This window comes from Artemia sp. Qi Xiang Cuo, chromosome 5 (genome assembly GCF_049724085.1).
Source record: "Artemia sp. Qi Xiang Cuo chromosome 5, ASM4972408v1, whole genome shotgun sequence".
NCBI lineage: Eukaryota > Metazoa > Arthropoda > Branchiopoda > Anostraca > Artemiidae > Artemia > Artemia sp. Qi Xiang Cuo.
In genome coordinates this window covers 14676438-14692784 of record NC_142798.1, presented here as the reverse complement: position 1 = coordinate 14692784, position 16347 = coordinate 14676438, and the positions used below count along the sequence as shown (strand labels likewise).

The following is a 16347-nucleotide window of genomic DNA, read 5'->3' as shown; positions in this document are numbered from 1 at the left end:
ATATGACAATTCCTTTGTCCGTAAAACCTTAAACAATTTAGAATGTGTTGGTTCCCAAAGCCAACTATCTTTTCAAAGGATAGCCAAACCTTCTTAAAACTTTTTTGTGCCAAGTGTTTCAGCTTAATTTTGATGATTGTTTGCCTAAATTCACCCGCTACTGCCAAACATTGCAGAAGTTCATATGGAAGTCTTTTCAACACAAATTGAATTGTGTTTTTTTTTCTAACCTTTTAAGACACTTCTGGCATGTAAATTCCTCTTTTTCCCGTTCCTTAGCACTTTCCAACAAAACTAAAAAAACTCAAATAAAAGTTTCAAATTTAGAAACCTTATTTTCCACAGGGGGGAGGGTATTTTCCAAGAAGGGGGTATTTTCCGCGGGAGTTACTTTCTGTGGGGGGGAGGGTATTTTTCGTGGTGGGGGGCATTTTCCAGGGGGTTAAACACCCCCCATTTCACTATATTCATTTATGTTATTTTACAGTGTTCATGGCCGTATATTTGACTTTAAAATACACGTATTTTTCTATTTATCTAATAAGTAGGATAATTGTACCAAACACAATTTGCATGCAGACCCGCTATGCTTACCCCCCCCCTCCCGAATGTGCAAATCTATAGCGCAAATTTATTTATAAAGTAACGAAGAAACTAACAAAAACTGGTGTGATCTCGAAATCTACACAGCGTAGACTTTAGTGAGTGGCGCATAATATACAAGTACCAAAATTCCTTCCCCCTACGGAAATTAAAAAAATAAAACTCAAATAAAATTCTCAAATATGGAAAGCCTTATTTTCCACGGGGGTATTTTCCGCGGGGGTTATTTTCCGTGGGGGGGAGGTATTCGCCGGGGGGGGGGAGGGGAAGTAAACGCCGGCCACCATGTCTGCTGGATCTTCGGGTGAGATATATTAATTTAGACCTCGAATAAATTAAAATTTTATTCTTTTTTTAAATTAAAGCTTTCATCCTCAAAGATCTAATTTCCAGAACTGTCAACAACGTTGAAGGAAATTGCTATCTCAAAATTTTGATTGGATGTGTTTCGGGAAATGTTGAGCGTGAGAGTGGGGTTAGTTGCCCTCCAATCACTTCCAACTATTAAATAGGCACTAACCCTTTCAATTTTGAATCGAATGAGCCTTTTTTAAAGTTTCTATGAAAACACTTTCTATAAAAACCTTATATCCCCCAGGGCATAACTTACAACCTTTGACCTGAGGGCTGTCAGGGAGATATCATCTTCAAAGACATAATTTCTTTTTTATTCTTTATATTTATATTCTTTTTTTAAATTTTTTTAAATTTTTATTCTTTTTTTAAATTATTCTTTTTTTAAATTAAAGTTTTTAATTTTATTCACTGCGAAGTCTAATATTTATAAAAGAATTTTTACTACTATCCTAGGCAGCTGAGATGCTTTACCAGCTCTGTTGCTCATATACTTCTATAAAATTATGCTTTCTATAGGGGGGTCTCTCTTTGGGCGATCCGTAATGGGATGTTATCCATTTACTTTTTATGAAGGGATGTGGCGGTCCATAAAAATATACTTTCAGTTTATATTCAGTGTACTTTTACTTTTATAATCATACTAAGGTATATTTTTGTACAGTGCCCATTATAAAATAGGTCAGAATCACTGAACTTTTTAATATCCCTATTGAAGAACTAAGGAAAGTTACTTTATATTTCTCTGGAGTGAAGATACAAATACATAGAACTAAAGACCAAATCTAGGGCAATGAAAGATGTCATACATGTTTGCTAGGGGCAGTGGATTAGTCCTTGACTAAAGGTTGATTATTAGAGTGCTTAGACCCTGTGAACTATCAATCCTTTAAAAATGGAGTCTTGGCAAAATACCCCACCTAAACCACCTCCCGATGCAAAGATTGATGTGATACTATTTATTGATTCTGTAGGCTCAGTCCCCATTTTCTGTATATATTGAAATATAGAATTTTTTTTATTTTATTTCAATATATTGAAATAAAAATATATTGAAACTAGCATAATGTAGATTCTGTTGAAATGAATCTATTGATTAACTTGCATCTTCAGAGCTTAATATTCCTGCTATTCAGAATCTGACTTTTTTTCTATTCATATATTGTTTTTTCTATTCTCACTTTTTTCGATTATTATATTTGAGTAGCAAACTCGGGATTTGGTTCTATTGGAGAAGGGGTCCAGAATAGTAGTAAAACTTTGAGTACATCAAGACGGGTTGGGGGAAGGGGCATTTAAAAAAATTTAGGCCAGAGAAGGGTCATTTTTCGTCAGTTATACTTGATACGGTACTTGTATAGTTTTATCGTCCAAAGGGAAAGGGACACATGCATCCAACCCGTTTTTTTTCTTATTGATGAAACGAGTTTACTTTGAAAACATTCACGTATAAGGCCGTATCCAGGGGGATTTAGGGAGTTTGACCCCCCCCCCCCGACATTTCCACCCAACTCTTAAAAACGCATAGAATGCTTATTAACAAATTTTTGTTGCATTTTTAAAGCCTTTTCTTGTGTTACAGGCGATGTGAACAGGCGAGATTTTGTAAGCATGTTTCCAGACCACTCATGAGTGTGGAGACTGCATCAAACATTGTTGTTAGTATAAAATGACAATTAGTAAAATTCTAAATTAGCAACCACCCTTTAAGTACATATAAATCAATCTTTATTTTAATCTTTCATTAAAAAGCAACTGGCTAGTTAATTACTTGTCACTATAGAATTTGTATATTTATGTTGTGGTCTGGATTGGCAGGCTAACTTTTCCCCAGTCACAACCACCCAGAGGAAGAGCCGTGTTCAAGAACCAAAAAGAGTATTTCCTCTACGCATGACTGGGTACGAAGTAATAAGACCGTATTATTGGTTATAAGATATCACTATAGTATGTGTTCAACTTGTGCAATTTCTTGAAAAGAGTCTTTTTCTGAGAGACGTGCTCCGATAAAATTTGGAAAGTTTGGGTTCCAGACCCAAGTATATTGGTTTTCGTTCGTTTGAGTTGGTTTGCTGAAAGAAATTACTTGAAAGCCTCCTTGAAAATAGGTAAACAGATTAAACAGATAAAACAGATAAACAGATAATGAAAACAGATAAACTATCTGTAAATTGTTTAACATCTAGGCAGCAGTTGCTGCGAAACTTACAAAAGTTAAGACAGGCAACTCTTAACACTTGTTCTTAGAATGTATACTTTTTCAGGTTTTGATTATTTAATTGGGTTATTATCTTAATTTGGAGTCGGCCAAATATGGATCACGTCATTTTTCGATTAGATATTAAGCACCATTAATACCAACTAAATACAGATTGATTGAAAAAATCCGAACAGAGTCATATGGACATAGCCAGTATAATTAAGAAAAATTAAATATTATTAAAGGAGCTTTGATAAGGTAATATTTATTTTCAAAGGCTATCACAAGCTCTAATAGAGCCGAATTTGCTTCATATGCCTGGTAAAAGAAAGCAAAACAAGAAACAGCCAAGACCGTAAGATAAAAGTAAAAAAAATCAATAGCGCATAAAAATGGCCAATAAAAATTTAACACAAATTAATGAAGTATAACATACAAAAAAATCGGTATAAGAACTTAAATAGACTTCGTATCAACGGCAAAAAAGCAACAGAGCTTATGCCCCATCTTCGATTACTGAGCATAAGCCCATTATGTAGTCTTTTTATTGTTTTTGTTTTACTTGCTCATATTGGGGTCCCCTCCTGTGCACTGCTTACCCGGAATTACTTTTTTCTTTTTCATTTCTTTTCTCTTCTACACTTTCATTTCCTAGATTTGTGGTCTGCTTTTATTTACTTTTCATGATGTTGATTGCTCGTTAATGTTTTCAATCCGTAGGTGTCTTACCCCCAACGACTAAAGGCTGTGCTCTCCGTTGGGGTGTATCATAATTTTGTTGTTGTGTTCTATTGAGTTGAGTATATAAGTTCCTTCATTCGAAATTTGAAAAGGAATTTGCCAGAAAGACCTTTGTGGAATACTAAAAGGGGAATTCCCTTTAACACTTATACCTGCCATACCTTTGTACAATTTCATACAACTCTACAAGGTTGTCAGAACAAAAAGCCAAAAGTATATATTACATTTGGCTATTCGCAATACATAAGAGATAATTCGCAGCCTGCCTACACCTATGACAGTAAGCTATAATTATAAACAGGATTTAGTCAAAAATGATCTAATGAAATACAAATGCGGTCGTTTAGCCCACGCGGTACACGTGTAAGCCAATTGTAGGACATTTCAATTCATTTCTTATACAATTATGAGTCAACTATTCGGACGGAATAAGAAATAAACTTATTCTCAGGTTAAGTAGATGGCAATACTAAATTGGGAATGCTCACTTTCTTAAAACGATGCAAACTTTATTTACAAGGAACGCTTGCGTGAAGGCACACTAGTGACGGCATGAATTTCCGAACCAACGTTTCTGTACTCTACTCCATGATTAAAAAAAATTGGGTATAGGGAAATGGTATACCACTTAATTACTAAGCTTTTGTTGCTTGATTGTAACAACAACACAAAGGCTTTCACATTCAGGAGAAGAACATTGTAAGCAACAAAATGTGCTCCAATATAAATGCTAAATTTTGGTAGAAATTTTTGAAAACGCAGCTGTACAAAAGTGAAATAAAAACACAAGTTCAGCCAAGAATTAACCAAGAATGGTAAATGACAGGCACGTGTAAGTATTTGTGACGCACCTGCCGCTTTCGCATTTTTGTCAACAGATAATCTTTTCAGCAGGAGCGTACACAGGATTTATTTTCGGGGGAGGGAGGTGGGGTTGTAATAATAGAGAACATAGCCTATGTAGTTCTATAATTTGTATAAAGCATCTAGAATTTGGGGAAAACTTTGGGTCTGTTTTTGGTTGGGCAGGGGTCCTCGCCCTGAGGTTCTCTATTGTGAACATCCCTGCTTGTCAGTTTTTTTGGTACAAGGGTTCTATATTTTCTCTCAGCGTTTTTCATTAAAACGTTTAAAGCCGCTTTCTCTACAATTTTGAAGGGGCAGAACTGACCTGATCAACACATTTTCCATAATTTAATCAATGTGTAATATAGATTCTAATATTTTCATCAAATTTAGTCGTTGCTCTTTAGCCCAATAGCATCAATAAAAATCTACCCAACATATTGTAATTAGATTTGTCGTTTTTTTCAATGAAAATACCAAAAACGTCATTTTTTAATGAAAATAACCACAAAAAGGTATTACCTTAATTTGCACTTGGAAGCGAAATAAGGTCCAATGTTGGATCTGTTTGGCTACATTGTTGAGAAAGCACTTAAAAAACATGTTGCGCAAAAGTATAAAAAGAACCGTACTACGACAATTTTTATAGACTAATTACATGTTTTATACCTAGAGTATGGTAGGATAGATGAATCTAGGCTTACTATTCAATGGTGGCCAACTAAAATTATGATTAAAGACATGATCAGTCTTTATTATAGAGTAGAGACTGCTACACAATATCCAATTTTAAACAGAGCATGTAAGTTGATTGGGTATGACAAGCAGCATCAGCATCTTAGGACAACTCTGTTGTATGTACGCATATACCAATCACTATTTATGAGACACCGATGATGAGCAGCTCCAGTTGTTTCTTGAAGGTTCGGCTTCCCATTTTTTGGCGAGTCTCTTTTAAAAACTTCAGCTGATGTTGAAAAAGTCTGAGGTGATTTTCAGACATTGAGGTGGTCTAAAAGTCTGAGGTGATTTTCTAGGGAAGCGTTCCCCCTCCCAATTGAAGCCACTACATCTGACGATATGTAATGAGGAATTGGTCAAATTCCTTTTGTTAATCGAGTACATAAGAATCAGACCTTAGTTCCTTCAACAGTTCCTGAAGTGCAATCAAATAGTTCAAATCAAACAGCTTGTTTTCCATGTTTTTTTTTTTTCTTCAGATATTTATAATAGGAAAAGACTGCAAAGCTATAGGTATGAATTTTAAAATAAATATTAGAGCACTTAATAAACACAATGATTAGTATAAGTTTAATATTTGCAATGCATTATACATTTTTCTTTTTTTTGGAATTCGTAAATATCAAGTTTTTGCCTTGCCTCTGAGCTCAGCACAAGGTTTATCTTGTCTCAAGTTCTGAAGAAATTACCTGCAATACGGCTAAGGACATCAAGTTGAAACTTCGAGGGAATGTCGAACTAAATCAAAAGACAACATGCGGATCTCAAAATGAGACGGATGCATCCCGGATGTCAATATGGCGTACATGCAATACACGGATGTGCAATAACTAGGGGTATTCAGTTGACACTTGAGGGAATCTTTAAACTATATCTAAGTGCATCCAGGTTGTAAAAAAGACGTATCTGCGATACCTCAAGAACAGCTAAGGGTGTTAAGGGGATTCAACACCTTAAAGGATCACTCTATCTCGTACATTACAACCTATAGCAAATAGGCTAAAATTAAATTGTAAATTTAAAAATATCAATAGCCGATCACTTTTAAAGACTAAATTAGTAGAATATATTATTAACCTTTGATGGCGGGGTGACTCATCTTGATAATTTGTTTCTTAGTATTATTTTTAGATTTTGCTGTGCTGGGGTAGCCTCCGTTTTCCTTCTCCTTCTATATTTTATATGAATATATAGAAGAACTACATGATTTTTTTTTGGTTTATCTTCTTTATCTTTATTTTTGGCTTACTTGAACTCATTGTAATAAATTTTAGCCTTCCTTTCGAGCTTAGCTCCCTGTTGGCTCTATTTAATTATTTGTGTTGTTATATTTGTACGAAATAAAATCTATCTATCTATCTATAGTCAAACCACAGATTTTAAAAAGCGACTCTGCTCTTGGTGGTAGTCGTCTGAGAGACTTCACTAACAGGCCCTTTGTCTTTGAGACGGTCAGTCAACGCTGTGGCTCGCAAAATGCTTTAAGGTATCGAATCCCGTGAAGATAAAATATATTTCACTTTCAAGAACTGACGTGAAATCCAGGTGGCTTCTCTACTAGATCCCCAGACAAGCGATCATCAAAAACGTCTTTCGTTTTTGCTAAAAAAAATTTATCAGAAAGTGTATACGGGAAGGCATATAAAGGGTAATTTTTTTTTTTGTGATACGGAGGTATTCTCCCACGATTATGGTGTGTTTCTATTGTTTTGCAACGACCTCTTGACTCGATACAGTGTTGTATTAATAAGTAAATAGGCTGGGGAATCATTATAGTACATACTCTGGAGTATATATATAAGGCAGAAACTATGATTCAATCAAGTAGGGGAGGGGGGCGTTGGTATAAAAAGGGGGATAGCTGAGTAACCGTAAACTAATAATATTAGTACTGTTTCATCGTTGGTTTGACTTTGTTTTCTCGTTTTTTATTGCAGGTTAAATTTTGCCATTAACCTAGGTTTTTTTTTAGAACGGTTATTTTTTTTTAAACGGTCGAGATAATCAATTAATTTTCTTATTTAATTCACTGTCTTAAACATTTTCTCATTAATTTATATCTTTTATAGTTTGAATGTTGAAAAATAAATATTTACTTATTGTTTCCAAGGATTGTAGGGATGAATTGAGACTCCCTCGAACTCTTTTCCTGTAGCTGCTATGTTCTCAGTCCTAAGCTTTAGCCTACTTGTTTTAAACAAAACACAAAACAAGGAAGAGCTATAAAGCTAGTCAATTCGATGCTTAAACCATTTAATATAAACGTACAATTTCTCTTTTCTTTTCTATCCAACAGGCTCACATTTGACAAACGAATAATTTTATTTATAAAATAGAACAAACTTCCAGAATCATAGAATAACTTGAGTTTTGGAACATCTATAACAGATTCACAACTATTAAACGGTAATTTATCAAGGTACTAATCAAGCAGACCAGAAGACGTCTAAAAATAATGAGGACACACAAAAGATTAATCAAAACAGGAATAAGCTAATCAGTTGCACCCAGCAAGATTACATGAAATGTTCTTTTTTCTGTTAGATGATGAGATTACGAACACAACTAAGGAGACTGGGGGTAGCGGGGGTTGGCACAAAAGGTATATGGCAAAAGATATCTACATTTGCAACTATGAACTCATAAAAGTTAATTTTCCCACCGGCATAACAATTTTACACTTTTAGGTAAATTCGTAAAGGATAACCACACCTGCATCACTTGATCACCCTTCTAAACATTAAAGCTATTACCTGCATAACTCTATCTTTGAAGGGACAGAGGTAGGGACTTGCAGCTTTGGCGACTGCAAAGGGGGAGTGGATTATAACAGATCCATGGGAGAGAGTAGAATATCAGAATAAAAGTAATATCAAGGGAAACAGGGATTTAGCCAAACCCATCCCCGCCGCTGGTCATTTCAGTTTTTTTTTATTCTTTTAAAGCATATACTGCTTCAAACCTTCTGTTTCTGATGTCTAAGCCACATTCTAACATGCGAATGTAAACAAAACAACGCGCAACAGTTGAATCAGTAATGTATCCCAGGGGGGTGGTTTTCGTGGAATGTATCCCCTCCAGTAAGTCGAAAGTGACACTAATTATAGAGACGGGGGGGGGGGCAAATAAGTGAGCCCAATTACTCCGTAGATTAAAAAATTTACTCTGACATTTTCATTGAAAAAAAAAACCTCCCTAGCTTTTGAACTTTATTTTTTTGTATCTTCATTACAAATTGAAAAAAATCCCCTTCCAACATTTTTGTCAACCGGCGCTCCTGGATTTTTTTCTATTCAATTTCCTTTTCATTAGTACAAGTACAACGTTAGAATCAACAAAGATTGCGTGCAAATTTTGGCTTAGCTTTTGCCAACAGGTGACTATAGTGTGGCTCGGGTATAGACTGAAAATTAGCTTTCCTGAGTTAATCAATCTAAGGAGTAGGCGGGAACAGTTTTAAACACGAATAGAAAATCAATTAATTAATTTTAAGCCTACCCAAAGAGCTTGCATACTCGACACTTCTGAACCATACTTTATGGAAAAAGAAATAATATTTAACTTCAGAGAAACTTCTAAAACTCATTTTTTTCTGCTGTTTTAAGAAACTGTTTTAAGAAGAAGAGATAAAGCCACGACAAATCCTTTTTCGTTTCATTACTTCAAATTATTACACCAATATAAACAAAACTTCGTATTAAAAAACCTTGTGCAAGGTGTTATCCCCCAAAAATTAATTATGTTTAATTTTACTGGATTATTTTATTTTATCTTCAAACAGTATTCCTCCTTTTCTAAGAAAAAAAAAAAACACCAATCAAAGCTAGAAATTCTGGAATAGGCTATTCAGCGGCACATTCTCGATTGTATCTTGCCCTGCGTTCAATAAGCTTAATGCAGCTGATTTTTGTAATTTTTAGAGTTCAATAGCCAATCACAATTATTCAATTGTCTTCGAAAGAAGTTATTGAACCCTTTTGCACTTAATTAATTGCTTATTGTATTTCAGAGCTCAATAAGCTGCAATTCATCCTTTTACAGATAGAAAAATTTTGGAATATTTATATTTGGGTTACACGACAATATTTGGGTTAGTTTCAAAGCCTCTGTGGCTTTACAAGATTTTTCCTTTTTCGTAAGAAATTCATAGGGATGTTCAAACCTTGTTGAATAGAGCACAATAATTACGTTCAATCAATAAGCTGTCGCAATTAATGGCAATAAATTGCAATAATCTCTGTTAAATGCAGGGTTGATTTCTGAGACGCAGAGCTCTTTTTTCCTAAAACATCCGGCGAAGCTTAAGCTAGCATAAGCTTAGGTCACTAAGCTAATTAGGTTTTTTGTGTGGATTCTTATTAAACAATACCCTACTAGAAACTAAGTTCTAAACTACTTTGTATACTGAAAAAGAGGTGGTAAAAAACATACAAAAAATTGAAACTCAGTAAAATACAATACAAAATTATCATGACCCAAAAAAGTCTGCAAACACTGCTGACATTTGAGAATACAATTTTTGACACCAATACCTACCATTATCACTAAATCCAAAGTGACGCTATTTAAGAGTTTAACAACTACAAGCAATTAAAAAAAAAAAAAAAAAAAAAATTCAAGTTTGTTTGTTGTTGTTGAGTTTTTGTGTGATCAAATACGTTCCAATTGTCATAGACATTAAAATCTGGCATGGCCTTTAAATTTTAATAGACCGACCCAAGCGCAACTATTAAGTAACAGATATAAAAAGTTTATAAAATAAAACTTAAGTTGAATAAATGGCTATTCCAATTACCTAGTGGGCCCAAGGAAATGAATGGAGCGACAAATAAACTTGTACAAACTGATTTCAATTTAATAATTTGTCCTTTTGGGTATTCAACACAGGCCTGGCAGTACTGTACATTTAGCCAAAATATATTCGAGCTACAGGTTAACTCAATCTTCCCTCTCCATATTTTTCGTAACTTCTACTTTCTAAGGTACGTAACTTCATTTTAACTTCTTTTATTTCATTCAAACTAGTCCAGTAGGCCGCCATATCAAGGAGATTTAGCGACTACAGCCCTTCTCAGTTTTATCAAAGCAGTAGAGAAAGGCTGTTTTAACATGAAATAACCCGATTCAAGGGTATAGTCTACCCTTTTTTTCCCATGCTATTAAGAAATGGCGTGCCTATGGGCCAGTAGCACTTATATTCAATTACAAAGTTAAAAATAATTACAAACACACACAGAATGTCACTCAATAAATCATCTCAAAGAGAGAACCAGGTTCAGACGCTCCGTTAAACACAAACGGATAAAAATAACACTTGGATAATGAGAGGAATTTTCCAGACACAAGGAAAACACAAAATATTTACAAGTTGTGCTGGTGCTGCGAATCTATGCTTTGAAATCTTCAATTCTTCTTACTGCACAGCATAAAAGTAAGGAGCAGATCATGCCGATGAGTTCAATAATGCCCAAGCAGATAACAGCCCAAATGACATAGGTTGAGTGCTCTTCAAGCAAGTCAATCAGCCTGTCAGAACATCCCTACAAATAAAAGCCAGTAATTTTCATGGTCGACATTTTCCCCACATTTAATAAGCTTATTGGGTACTTTTTCATTATTCAGAACACACCCAAGAAGTGAAGTAAGGTTAATCCTAATGGAATATACAAAAATATGATGAAAATCTAATACTGTTTTAACCACAGCAGAAAATTACAGAAAGCAGGTCGCCTAGAATGCATTATACTAAATACCTAACCAAAATACCATCTCTATATATTAAATATTAAATAAAAAAAACAAGTTTTTTAAACTGAAAGTAAGGAACGACGTTAAAACTTAAAACGAACAGAAATTATTCCGTATATGAAAGGGGCTGTCCCCTCCTCAACGCCTCGCTCTTTACGCGAAAGTTTTTTATTGTTTTAAAAAATAAAGTTGTGAGACAGAGTCAAACTTTAGCGTAAAGAGCGAGGCGTTGAGGAGGGGACAGCCCCTTTCAGATACGGAATATTTTCTGTTCGTTTTAAGTTTTAATGTCGCTCCTTACTTTCAGTTTAAAAACCTTGTTTTTTTAATTTAATTTCTGATCGTTTTTTAGTTAATGGAGCTTTTATTTTGGCTCACCGTCATTGAATAAGTAAACAAAATTTGCATATAAATTTTACTTTTCTTTTGCAAAATGGCTGTATCTAAATTTGGTTCTGACGTAATTTACAAATTAACTTACGTAACTAACTTCTATATTCGTATATTTTTCTTCTGGCAAAAAATACAAAGTTGCAGATTTTTGCAGATATGAGCTTGAAACATGTGTAATAGGGTTTTCTGATACGCTGAATCTGACGGTGTGATTTTCATTAAAATTCTTTCAGTTGTAGGGGATGGTTCCCCCTCTTTAAAAAATCAGGTAAATTTTCTCAGGCTCGTAGCCTTTGATGAGTAATACTAAACTTAATAAAATTTATATATTTAGAATCAGCATTATAAAGCCCATTCTTTTGATACATTTATTGACATCGAAAATCCGTTTTTAAAAGTCTCGATTAGGCTACTATTGAGCCGTATCGCTTGTTTTTTTTATTGCTTTTTTTATTACGTATATGTTATTACGTATAAGAGGGGGTTCTCCCCTTAGTAAATACCACGCTCTTTACGTTAAAAGTTAAAAAAAATTTACTTAACAAACTCCGGAATCAAAAAGGCCTCTTAAATAGAATAGATAGCTCTTTTGAAAGCACTAAAAAAAAAACTGTAGCATAAAGAGCGAGGTATTGACTTGGGGGAAAACCCCCTCATATACGTAATAATTTCTGTTCATTTTAAGTTCTTATGTTGCTTCTTACTTTCAGTTGAAAAAATTTGTTTTTTTTTAAATTTAATTTCTGATCGTTTTTTAAATAATGCTTGGAAATCCGGTGCCCCCGTCGTAGAAATGTCCCCTGCCCCAAAGAGAAATTCTCCACGGAAAGATTCTCCAAAGCACCCCCCTCCATCAGCCCCCCCCCCACCAGAAAAAAATCATTCCTGAAAATGGCTGTATACGTCCCAAAAACCAATACAAAATGTAAGCAATGGGCAAAGTTCACAACTTGCAGCCCTTCCCCTGGGAAATGTGGGGAATTAAGTAATCCTAAAAGACATATTTATTAGATTTTGACTATGCTGAACAAAATAGCTATCTCGAAATTTTAATTGGGTGACTTTGAGAAAAAATTAGCGCCGGAGGGGGCATATCTGCCCTTCATTTTTTTTGTCAATTAAAAATGCCATAAGAACTTTTAATTTTTGTGCTAACCAATCATCTTGAAATATTATAGTATAACTGGGTCGATACTATTACTCATGAAAAAAAACAACACAAAAAATAAAAAACCAAAAAAAAACACGCATTCGCGATCTTTCTTCTGACAAAAAATGGAAAATTTCACTTTTGTAGATAGGAGCTTGAAACCTCTACAGTAGGGTTCTCTGATACGCTGAAAATGATGGTGTGATTTTCATTAAGGTTCTATAAATTTTAGGGGGTCTTCCCCCCTTTTTTCGAAAATCAGCCAAATTTTCTCAGGCGCGTAACTTTTGGTGGGTAAGATTAAACTTGACGAAACTTATATATTTGAAATCAAAATTAAAATCTGATTCTTTTGATGTATCTATTGGTATCAAAATTCCATTTTTTTAGAGTTTCGGGTACCATTGAGCCGGGTCGCTCCTCAACAGTTCGTTACCACGAACTGTTTGATTAAATGAAAGTATACCTATAACTTAGTTTTCCCGCTGAGCCTAAGGTAACTGTCTCCGAATACAGACAGCTAAACTGGCTTTGTCAGATCTTGCAGATCAAAATTCTTCAGTGTGTTTTGAATAATGGACAAGTACCGCTTATTGCAATTGTTGAATTGTATTCAAAAGGACTTAGTGTAACCTATTACAGTTAAATATTTACGTATCGTGCTTCAGAGCTAAATAAGCTGCAATTCCTCCTTTTATAGATAGACAATTATTGGTATATTTATCTATCAGAACAAGATTTTTGCTTAGTGTAAAAAGGTTCTAAGGGGTTGCAAGGTTATTTAGTTTCTCTTTGGCAAGATTCATTTTGAAGCTCTGATCGCATTCAATAGAGCCCAATAGTGACGCTAATTCAATAAGCTATTGTAATTAGCTATACTGGGCATAGCTAGGTTTACCAATATGAAACATAAATAAAAAATTGATTTTGTTTTTGCTTCCAATTTCACATATTTTACCTCGTGTTTGCTTTTGAATTGTATCCGTAACTTTGTTTTGACCATACCAAACAAATGTGGTGAAATCCCGGGAGGACGTTTTGACTAGCAAAGAATTAATCTATTCAAATTAATTAATCTATTATTTATCTAATTCTAGTTTGATTTCGTACTAAAATTTACTACGTTTGAACCGAATTTTAATAGAAGAAAGGAAGAAAAGGAAGTGAATATCTACGATCACGTCCTGTTTTTTTGTTTTTTTTTGTTGGGGGGGGGGGGTATTCCAACATCTTTAGTTTAGTTCTTGTGTGAACTGTTTTGTTTCAACCTCTATTCGTTGTATCAAGGGATCCTGGTACTTGTCAATTAGCTGGAACCCACGCGATATATTGTATACGGAAGATGCTTAAGAAACTAGTCAAACAGGTTTCTTTCAATAGAGACTTGGATTGCAAACCGTGGTTTGTCATTGCGTTTATAATATTTAAACTTTGGTTTTTTGGGGTTTAGGGGGGAAAAGGTACCTAGGTTAGGTTACGTATTTAATATATGCTATGCTTTACCCCCACCCCCTAGCGTGCAAACATATTGTCCAAATTTGTTTTAAACTATTTTATTTTCATCATGTTTTGTTTTATTTCATTAGCATTAACCAAACTTGACTTCTTGGGTGGGTTCTAGCTAATTGACAAGAACCGGGATCCTTCCTTATCTGTCCAATCTGGTCAATATCTATTGGAAATAACCAGAGCTTGATACTGGAACAAGTCCCCCTTTGTTTTTTTTCCATGACCAAACTTCCTTTTCTATGACGAAATAAATAAGAGTACCAAAGGACCGACTGTGTCATCGAAACCTTTAGAGCCTTTGTTTATATTTTTGTTTCACTGTCTAATAAAAGGACCTGTTCCTATTTGGAACTCTCATTTATTTCGTCAAGTTTCCCTTTAGTTAACTTTCATCAGATGAATTCACGATTTCTGAATGTTTGGCTATGCCCGGCCAAGAAGAATTTGCGCCGAGTACAAACGCAGTTACTCTTATAATTTGATTCGAATTTCTTGTTGTTCGATTTGTTTTTTAATTGTAATTTGTTTCATTTAGCTTTTATTTCCTTGCAGAAGACGGCTGTCGAGTACACAGATCCGATGTTTATTCTTATGTTTTAAGTCTGCACAAAAAATCCCAAGCAGGGGCAAAGCCAAGAATTTTTTCGAGGGGGAGGGGGACTACAAAAACTTAAAAACGCATCAAAATGTTGTTCATACGCATTTTTGTTACGTTTTTACGAGTCTGACAAAAATTTTATGTGTGGAAGAGGGGGGGGGGGTCAAACCCCCTTACCCCCCTGGATATGCCCCTGTCCCCAAACCATATAACTTCTTGTGTTTGTACAAAATAAGCGATAAAATTTTAGTTAATCTTTAGCATAGCAGGGGCATATCAAACCTTGTTGAAAAACAAATTTGGCGTGAATTTGGATACAACTACGATACTATAATTGTCTTGCATAAGACCTGCACTATTACTACTACTACTGACAAGTAGTATTACAAACATAATCTATCATAAAAAAAAAACAACACTAAAACCAGAGGGATATAGAATTACAGAGAAAGTTGTAAGAATCTGACGTTTCTGGGACAATTGAGTACTCTTTGAGCATACCAATGTGCTTGCCAGAAACTCCCTAATAATAATAATAATAATAAAAAAACAAAACAAAAAAAACAAACAGCATAGTGATTCGTCGTTGATTCATGAGGAGGAGGCCAGCTTCTTTTTTTATTTTTAGATAAAGCCCAACGAATTGTTTTGGCGTGTCATTTTCATGTTGTCAAACTATTCACGTTAAATTCGACCCTATAACTGGCATTTCAATCAGATATGCACAACTTTTACAAATAAGGATCCCGACTAATTGTACACTAAATAAAGGTATAAAATTCGTAAACGCCTATTCTGACCGGGTAGGCTACTTATCCCTAATTTTCTTCTTTTTCAGGGGGGATAGAAGGCACTAATAAAAGAAACTCTAGGGAGACAAGAATTAAAAAACCCCCACAAATTCTTGATATTTTGCCAAGAAAATCAAGAAAATTCGGGATTTCTAGGGGAGCCCCTGTCTACGTCCCTAATTATGACAGTACATCCCCTTTTCCCAAAAAGCGTCAATTAAAGAAAATCACACCCATACATCAAATAATTTAATGCATTTGTTCTTCTGCCTTGGGAAAAAAAAGAAGTAAGAATTCTTTAGTCTAACAATGCCAAGAATATGTGGATTCTTGGCTTTGCATCAGGGAGCATAACCTCAAAAACATAATTTACTACTTAGAGCTACTCAAGCGAAAAAATTACTAAATTTAGAAGCTGTATTCTGATCGAATCTGATGTGCTGATTTTTAAAAAAATTAAAATATTTGTTATTTTGAGTCGAACGACTCAAATTGCTAAAATGTTTTCACGCATAACTTAGTTCGATTTCTCTATGTTGTTTTAATAGCTTAGAGACAAAAGACAACTGACTGATTTTTATGCTCGCTAACCGATCAAACTATTTTGCTACGGTACTTGCTCTACAACATCAAGCCAGTTTTAAGATCAACTACCGTATTGGCTGAATGTGCC

General features: G+C 34.5%; 1 protein-coding gene across 1 annotated transcript in view; it reads right to left on the bottom strand.

Annotated features, from left to right (window-relative positions):
- Window positions 1-7788: 7788 nt before the first annotated feature.
- The window catches only part of LOC148951844 (CD9 antigen-like), a 54033-nt gene continuing 45474 nt past the window's right edge, over window positions 7789-16347 (bottom strand). Inside the window, exon 5 of the mRNA XM_089089354.1 lies at window positions 7789-11025. Within this exon, the coding sequence (XP_088945480.1) occupies window positions 10873-11025 (153 nt within the window). The 3' untranslated portion in view covers window positions 7789-10872. The remainder of the gene's footprint in view (window positions 11026-16347) is intronic.